Raw genomic sequence first — 9,263 nt, 5'->3', positions numbered from 1 at the left:
CATACATAAGTAGCTACTTAACCCTTGTGCTATCTTAGATGACCCCACCCTTACATTGACGTGTTCTCCATACCATGACAAAGGTGGATAAAGGTGGAAAGATTTCATGTAATCCATGGACACCAGTGAAGATCACAAATCATTGAAGAAAAAAGGTTCAGAGCACTGTCTAGTGGGTCTAGATGACCCAACTCCCAATGTTAAAGTGCCTAGGATAGCACAAGGGTTACATGTGCACACACACACATCTACGTACATGTGGACACATACGTCTGTACTTACACAATTCTCTGCACACACGTCCACATTCATACGCACACACACACCTTTGCTTACACAATTCTCTGCACACACACACACAGACTGGGGTCAGCAGGGCAGAAGGCATTGAGGGTGTTGGGCAGTGTGCTCTGTTTCAGGGTAAACGGACACAAAGACAGTCCTTCAAGTATCTCATCTCCATCAGACTGTCTTCTCCTGCCTGTATGGATGTGTACATATGTATCTATATATTTATCTATAAATGACTCAGATAGAAATATACTCTAGAAGACCTGAATTAAAACAACTTTAACTCCACTGATTTGTTTCCTGCGTTTTCTGTAAGACTTCTGTAATGTTTCGGGCTGTGCAGCCATTCCTGCTGTTTCCGGGTCACCCGGACTCCCGGACCTGGTTGTGCTTGGGTTTGCCCGTGGCGTTTCTCAGGGATTGTTTGCCGGCACTTGTGGTTCCTTCTCTTCCCAAAACTAGAGAAGAGAGGAAGTGCAGGAGGGGTGAAAAACAAGCCCAAACAGTACAGGCAGTACAACAATTCTACAACTACTCTGAAGAGGGGTGTGTGTGTAGGGTTTTGGGTGTGTGTGAGAAGAGTTTGAAATGTAAACCCAGAGGAGGATTTTTCCTGACATCAGTCTCAATAAGGACGGGCGGGGTCTCTTGGTAGAGGGCGTGGTTCTGTCTGCCCTCCTCTGACAGACGGGTCTCTACATCCCCAGGTGTGACGGTTTTCTTATCTGTGCTTTGACTCCGGGTCACTTGGGGACTCTGGAAGGCTCCGGCTTGGATACCCCCCCCACCTGTGAACGGCGTCCTAACTGCGCCCCTCCTCTGCGGAGCGCTGGTCGGACTTGAGTTTGACAAACTCCTTGGCCACGTCGTCGTTGTTGCGCTGGGAGAGGATGCGCAGCACGGTGAGGCCCGTCTCGTCCATGTTGATGCGCTTCCCCAGCGGCAGCCAGCAGGCCACGCTTCCTTTGGACGCCATGTCCTTCAGCTGCAGGACGGCCATCCCCACGGTGCGGTCTTCTCGAGCAAAGCAGTAGTCCTTCACGCATACCTGCAGCTCGTAGCACTCGGGACCCACCTCGTTGCTCAGGGTGCTGCAGAGCGCAGGAAACGGCGTGAATGGAGCGTCGTCTTCGCTCGTCCATCATGACTTCCAGATACTTACAAGGTGAAGGTTTCGTTGTATTTGGGGGCCCAGCTGTTGTTCTTGGACTTGGTGGCGTACTTTCTCTTCTTGTCGCTCAGATGTGGGCCGATGATGTAGATCTCCACGAAGGGCCTGAAGATCCCCTGCGTCTGCCACCTCAGGTCATTGGCAGCCACCACTAAGGAGGAAGAGGAGGAACGGGAGGAAGAGGAGGTTGGTCAAGGGAGAGCAGAACGGTGAGAACGGCGCTCGTACCAACAATGGTTTGATGAGCAGCGTCTGGTTTGTAAACCCCTCCTTACCTTTGACCGTGACTTTGTGCTCGCCGGTGTTTGGATGGGTGAAGATCTCCACGTGGATGGACACCTCCCCTACGGCGTCATCCACCCCAGAACCTGACAGGACAGACAGGAGGTGAAACACTGCTCTCTGCAAACCAAACTGCACTCTGGGATTCTAATCTCACACAGATTAAGACAAAATCTGTCCCAATCTCCCAAAGGAGCGTTGGAAGGATTTGGCCTTTTCTCCTGCCTCCATCATGGAGGAACAGGCTGTCTGCACCACACAGCTGCTACGAGTGGGCGAGAGCGGCAGCAGAGGGTTTGGGATGAAGTCTCCACAGCACTTCCAGCTGCAGCCGCTGGGAGGCGAGGCTTTCAATCCAGCACAGCCCACGCACTGGGAGGGGGGGCAGACAGGAAGATGGAATCCGGTCTGCTTTCATCCAGAATAGTGGGATGAAGAGCAGAGCCTTCATCTTTCATCTGCAGCACTGGAAGAAGGTGGAGATCTGCAGGTCCACCGAGGCTGTAGTGATGGACGGGTCCGTCACTTGATGGGTGTGAATAAAGGTCCTTGACGACGCAGTGGCAGATGGGAGTTGTTGTTGCCTTTGATGCGTCTTCAGTCCACCAGCAGAGGATCTGCGGTGCCGAACCAGATTCCCGCCCACTGAGGAGAGTGTGGGAGTCAGAAGGCTGAGTGTTCCTGGCATGCAGCAGCGGCGCCGTCTCTCAGAGGAACATTACGGGCGGATCGGTTCCGCTTGCCAGCAGGACCAAAGAGAGCAGCAGCGCTCCATCTGCTCCTGCTGCTCTGTGCAGGACGTCCACAGAAGATGAGAGGGAAATGAAGCCGAGGAAAAAGGAAAGCCAGAAAGGATCTCTAAAAAACTCGACAGCGTGAGCTGAAGAGACGGGAAATGTTGACATCAAGGAACGTGCAAAAATAAAAGCTTTGAGAAGAAAAATAAACGTCTTCCTGTAAAATCCTGAAGCTTAGGTAACAAAATGTAGGTGATTGAAAAAAATGTGTGACTTTTGATGCTCAGAGCAAATCTGGAAAAAGTGTTGGAGTTGTTTGAACAGCAGCGTCCTTTACTGAACATCTTCTGCATCCTCATCTTCATCTTCTGAAGCGTTTCTGCAGCTCCTTCTTTGACCTCCAGATGTGGTATCTTCCAAACCGGAATCAACTTTTGCTTCTGTTTTCATAGTTTTCTTCTAAGACGTGAAAAGAATCAGATTTGTTTTTTTTTTTTAGACATTTTGTAACAAATAAAAAATTAAAAAAACATCAAATGGTTTTTATCAGAGAACAGATGGCACCTCTTTCAAACTTTTTGTTACTGAAGTTATTTCAGACTAAAGCAGCTGCAGGGTCCATAGGATGAATGTTTTACTTTGAGTTTCCGAAAGTTCTGTTTTATGAAATCTGTTCAACCCTGGAGAGCCCAAGAACTATTTTCCTTTCGACTTTTAAAGTAAATTTGACTATTTTTTGTTGTTGTTTTTTTTTTTTACGTAGCATCCGCAAAAACAAAATAAAATAATAATTTTGAACAGAACGATCCTCTTTGATTGGCTCCTTTTAGCTCCTCCTTCTTCAGTGCTTCGGGGAGGATTGTGCTCCTCCTGGATGAAAAATGCTCCTCTTCGGTTCTTTCATCGCTGAAGGACAGCACTTCCTCCAACTGTGGGTGGGGAGGGTGGTGCTGTGTGGGCCTCCTCATTCATACATCTATGCACGTGCACTCACGTGCGCACACACACACACACACACACATGCAGCATCGGACTTCCGCCCCTGCTTGATGCATTTCCACGGGTCGTGTGTGACGTCATGCTGGTTCTGCTCATACATACTGGCAGCGGAGTATGTATTCACTGCAGCTCTGCACAGACAGACGCGCATTTCATGCATGAATGCAGAACTCTTTCTCTCTCTGTTGTGGGCGTGTCTGTGCGGCGCAGCTGCACTTGCTTTTGGGATGGAGCAGGCGGGAGGGGGGGGGGGGTCAGGATGCATATGGAGGGCAGAGGGGTGGAGGGTGGAGGGGGTGTCGGGGCTTTGGTTTGGAGTCTTTAGGTTAGTCCTGGATGACTCAGGCCCTGAGCCTGCAGGCGACATACCCTTTTCTGGGTAAACATCCTCACTAGTGGTGAACCTCACCCCCTTCCCGCCGAACACTGGCCCGCAGACGGGCACAGGAGGAGGGAGCAGACAGAGAGAGGAGAGACACGTCAAACAGACACCAACACGTACAAACTGACGGAAATATGCCCTCATTCTAACGATTTACTGCAGAAACGCCGCAGATCCTCAGTGAAACGCTCTCATCTGAGCTTCGGCAGCGCCTGACATTTTACCTGATTAAAATTTAAAACCTCATCCACTGAAAATGGCATCTGCCCCCCCAGCAGTGCTCAGAGGAGGTGTGTCGTCGGCGGAGGGGGGGGGGGGGGGGGGGGGGCTGAGCCCCAGAATAAAGACCAGAAGAAATGAAAAGTGTTTTCCTGAAAATCCCTATCAGGATTACCTGTCAGCAGGTAGATATCAGGTAAATAAACCTCTGAGCTTCCAGAAAGCTATGCTCAGATTGAGAGTTTGTCTTTACAATTCAGAAAAGCAGAAGAAAAAAGTAGAGTTGCAGCAAACAAAGGAAGACTCTTGAAAACCTGCTGAAAAACACGTCAACGAAAGCGCAGATCTTACCCTGTGCATTCTGGGATTGGACAAAAGTCTTGACGAGTTTGTCGGTGGCCTGCGTGTACAGTGACAGCGCGTAATGGAGGGACAGGAGGTCAGGACTCTTCTCCAGGAAGGTCTTCTTCAGACCCACACCACCAGCATGGAAGTATTGCTAAAGGAGGAAAAACAGAAACGTCTTCCAGAATGATCTGCACTTTCATCATTTATCACTCTTTTTCCAAGAGTTTCTGCTCTAAAAAGTGCAGTTATCCTCACCTCAGACCTTTGATTAGTCAATACTGTGGCACGAATCCAAAGAAATTCTGTTGTTACTCAGAAATAAACGAAAAAAAAAGGAAAATTCTAACAGCTAACATAAAAAACTCACAATGGTGTATTTAAGCTATTTTAAACAGGAAACATTTCACATCTGTTGAGATGAATAAACTCAATAAAGATAGAAAATGTACATTTTTAACAAAAACTGAAAGTGTATCAAAGAAGCTGCAGGTCAAGAATAAAAATCTGAAATCTGAGGCTTGTTTTGATAAAAAAACATCTCTGTCTGCCTCACAAACAGAATTTCCAAATGTTCGTATCTGGAACGAGAAGAAGAACCCTCACACTTTTTAAAATAAGATAACACTTTTGACAGATTTCTTTTCTTTCCATCTTCCTAAACCAAACATCCTGACATGAAACATTTCAGCTGCATCTCCTGCTGCTGCAGAAACATTTCAGCTACATCTCCTGCTGCTGCAGAAACATTTCAGCTACATCTCCTGCTGCTGCAGAAACATTTCAGCTGCATCTCCTGCTGCTGCAGAAACATTTCAGCTGCGTCTCCTGCTGCTGCAGAAACATTTCAGCTGCATCTCCTGCTGCTGCAGAAACATTTCAGCTGCGTCTGCTGCTGCTGCAGAAACATTTCAGCTGCATCTCCTGCTGCTGCAGAAACACTTCAGCTACGTCTCCTGCTGCTGCAGAAACATTTCAGCTGCATCTCCTGCTGCTGCAGAAACACTTCAGCTACGTCTCCTGCTGCTGCAGAAACACTTCAGCTGCATCTCCTGCTGCTGCAGAAACATTTCAGCTGCGTCTCCTGCTGCTGCAGAAACATTTCAGCTACATCTCCTGCTGCTGCAGAAACATTTCAGCTGCATCTCCTGCTGCTGCAGAAACATTTCAGCTGCATCTCCTGCTGCTGCAGAAACATTTCAGCTGCGTCTCCTGCTGCTGCAGAAACACTTCAGCTGCATCTCCTGCTGCTGCAGAAACATTTCAGCTGCATCTCCTGCTGCTGCAAAAACATTTCAGCTGCGTCTCCTGCTGCTGCAGAAACATTTCAGCTGCGTCTCCTGCTGCTGCAGAAACATTTCAGCTGCATCTCCTGCTGCTGCAGAAACATTTCAGCTGGGTCTCCTGCTGCTGCAGAAACATTTCAGCTACATCTCCTGCTGCTGCAGAAACATTTCAGCTGCATCTCCTGCTGCTGCAGAAACATTTCAGCTGCGTCTCCTGCTGCTGCAGAAACATTTCAGCTGCATCTCCTGCTGCTGCAGAAACATTTCAGCTGCATTTCCTGCTGCTGCAGAAACATTTCAGCTGCGTCTGCTGCTGCTGCAGAAACATTTCAGCTGCATCTCCTGCTGCTGCAGAAACACTTCAGCTACGTCTCCTGCTGCTGCAGAAACATTTCAGCTGCATCTCCTGCTGCTGCAGAAACACTTCAGCTACGTCTCCTGCTGCTGCAGAAACACTTCAGCTGCATCTCCTGCTGCTGCAGAAACATTTCAGCTGCGTCTCCTGCTGCTGCATAAACATTTCAGCTGGGTCTCCTGCTGCTGCAGAAACATTTCAGCTGCATCTCCTGCTGCTGCAGAAACATTTCAGCTGCATCTCCTGCTGCTGCAGAAACATTTCAGCTGCGTCTCCTGCTGCTGCAGAAACACTTCAGCTGCATCTCCTGCTGCTGCAGAAACATTTCAGCTGCATCTCCTGCTGCTGCAAAAACATTTCAGCTGCGTCTCCTGCTGCTGCAGAAACATTTCAGCTGCGTCTCCTGCTGCTGCAGTAACATTTCAGCTGCGTCTCCTCCTGCTGCAGAAACATTTCGGCTGCATCTCCTGCTGCTGCAGAAACATTTCAGCTGCGTCTGCTGCTGCTGCAGAAACATTTCAGCTGCGTCTCCTGCTGCTGCAGAAACATTTCAGCTACATCTCCTGCTGCTGCAAAAACATTTCAGCTGCGTCTCCTGCTGCTGCAGAAACATTTCAGCTGCGTCTCCTGCTGCTGCAGAAACATTTCAGCTGCGTCTCCTGCTGCTGCAGAAAACATTTCAGCTGCATCTCCTGCTGCTGCAGAAACATTTCAGCTATGTCTCCTGCTGCTGCAGAAACATTTCAGCTGCATCTCCTGCTACTGCAGAAACATTTCAGCTACGTCTCTTGCTGCTGCAGAAACATTTCAGCTGCGTCTCCAGCTGCTGCAGAAACATTTCAGCTGCATCTGCTGCTGCTGCAGAAACATTTCAGCTGCATCTCCTGCTACTGCAGAAAAATTTCAGCTACGTCTCTTGCTGCTGCAGAAACATTTCAGCTGCGTCTCCAGCTGCTGCAGAAACATTTCAGCTGCATCTGCTGCTGCTGCAGAAACATTTCAGCTGCATCTCCTGCTACTGCAGAAAAATTTCAGCTACGTCTCCTGCTGCTGCAGAAACATTTCAGCTGCGTCTCCTGCTGCTGCAGAAACATTTCAGCTGCATCTCCTGCTGCTGCAGAAACATTTCAGCTGGGTCTCCTGCTGCTGCAGAAATATTTCAGCTGCATCTTCAACTGCTGCAGAAACATTTGAGCTGCATCTTCAACTGCTGCAGAAACATTTGAGCTGCATCTTCAACTGCTGCAGAAACATTTCAGCTGCATCTCCTGCTGCTGCAGAAACATTTCAGCTGCGTCTCTTGCTGCTGCAGAAACATTTCAGCTGCGTCTCCTGCTGCTGCAGAAACATTTCAGCTGCATCTCCTGCTACTGCAGAAAAATTTCAGCTACGTCTCCTCCTGCTGCAGAAACATTTCAGCTGCGTCTCCTGCTGCTGCATAAACATTTCAGCTGGGTCTCCTGCTGCTGCAGAAATATTTCAGCTGCATCTTCAACTGCTGCAGAAACATTTCAGCTGCATCTCCTGCTGCTGCAGAAACATTTCAGCTGCATCCCCTGCGTTTCTGCACTAGGTTTGTTTCTTTTTTTTAGTTTTCCTGATTTGGAATTAATAATCTCGTACCTTGATGGTGTCCAGAGCCAGTTCAATCACAGCACACTGCTTGGGTGTGAGTGCCTTGGCCTCCTCACGAACCATGTGCTCCTAAAGATCAAAGCAAGACAAAATATGGAAAATTTTGTCAGCAAAGTAAACTGCAGTTTCCAGAGGAACCATTGCCATCCAGAAACATAGACTACCTTCAGCTTGGACAGCTGTCCCAGCTCCTTGGCAGCATTAAAGATGAGCTGTGTTCCCTGAAAGAGAAGAAAAGAGATAAAGAGAAAGAAAGGAGTAAAACTAGCAGACGACAAAAGGAGTCACACAAATCACAATTTCTGACACAAACCTAAATTTCCAACCGTAAAACTGAAGAAAGTTCAGACCAAACGGCAGCTTCTGGATTTTAGCTGCTAAGATATGTCTGTGAATCATACCCAGTCCCACCTACACACAATCACATAGACACACACACACCCACAATCACACACAATCACTCACAAACACACACACAATCACTCACAAACAAACAAAAACACACAATCCCACACACTCAATTACACGTACACACAATCACATAGACACACACACAATCACACACAACCACAAACACACAATCACACACAAACAAAAAAAGCACACAATCAACCACAAACAAATTACACATAACACAATCACACACATAAACGGAAACACAAACATACAGTACATGCATGCGCACAGGCAAACACAAAGACACACATACATACACAACAACTCACATACAGGCTCGCAGACATGTGAACAGACACACATACAAATAATGGACCCATGTACACCTACACACCATCACCAGCACATACACATTCACCCACACAGACACAAAAACATGTATCCACACACTAAACAAGCATCCACTTACTAAAACACACATTAATTTCACGCAAACAATGCATGCAACACACTCATGTATCAACACATGCTGCACACACACAAGCACACTTACACATATTCATACAAGCACACACTTGTACACACACATCCACTTCTGCACACACATACATGCAGACAAGCGCACATTTACCCACACATGCACAAACAAGTACATACAAACACAAATGCATGCACAAACACAGACGCACACACTCTCATATGTAAACAAACTTAAACTAGTTTTCTCAAAAATGGTTTTATCTCAGCAATAATAATAATAACAATAATAATATAATGATAAAACCCGGTGTTTCCGTCATGTGGGAGTCATGAACCCTTCCTGTCTTTTGTGTTTTGTTGCACTTTGATGATTCCTAGTTTCTACATTTCTACCTGAATTCTTTCAATTGTCTCCTAATGAAGCAGGTTTTCTGATATTTGATCGTGTTTCTTTCTTCAGTCCTTTCTGGTTCAGCGCTGTGTGTTTAGACGCTGCTTAGCCTGAAAACACTTTCTGAAGCAGCTACATTTACAGACGCTGACACACACAGGAACACTGTTGAGTCTGATGACAGACGAGGACACAGAGGAGGGACAGGAGGAAGACGAGACACATTTAGTCCTTACATCACTGTGAGAAGCACTCTTCAGCCTCCCCTGAAAAGAAAGCATGTGGTTAATATGA

The 9,263-nt window shown here is 47.4% G+C and overlaps 1 protein-coding gene across 10 annotated transcripts in view; it reads right to left on the bottom strand.

The window, feature by feature from the left end:
- Positions 1 to 148: 148 nt before the first annotated feature.
- Positions 149 to 9,263, bottom strand: part of unc13a (unc-13 homolog A) — a 40,787-nt gene continuing 31,672 nt past the window's right edge. For 3 of the 10 annotated variants that reach the window (XM_023954105.1, XM_023954106.1, XM_023954111.1), the window contains 8 exons: positions 9,206 to 9,235; positions 7,867 to 7,923; positions 7,691 to 7,771; positions 4,433 to 4,580; positions 3,850 to 3,906; positions 1,738 to 1,830; positions 1,454 to 1,613; positions 149 to 1,382 (listed from right to left, as the gene is read on the bottom strand). In XM_023954105.1, the coding sequence (XP_023809873.1) occupies positions 1,094 to 1,382; positions 1,454 to 1,613; positions 1,738 to 1,830; positions 3,850 to 3,906; positions 4,433 to 4,580; positions 7,691 to 7,771; positions 7,867 to 7,923; positions 9,206 to 9,235 (915 nt within the window). In that variant the 3' untranslated portion in view covers positions 149 to 1,093. The remainder of the gene's footprint in view (positions 1,383 to 1,453; positions 1,614 to 1,737; positions 1,831 to 3,849; positions 3,907 to 4,432; positions 4,581 to 7,690; positions 7,772 to 7,866; positions 7,924 to 9,205; positions 9,236 to 9,263) is intronic. The other 7 variants (XM_023954107.1, XM_023954113.1, XM_023954108.1 and 4 more) reach the window with 4 other exon arrangements.

Source organism: Oryzias latipes, chromosome 4 (genome assembly GCF_002234675.1).
Source record: "Oryzias latipes chromosome 4, ASM223467v1".
Taxonomy (NCBI): Eukaryota; Metazoa; Chordata; class Actinopteri; order Beloniformes; family Adrianichthyidae; genus Oryzias; species Oryzias latipes.
This window is presented reverse-complemented; position numbering and strand designations above follow the sequence as displayed.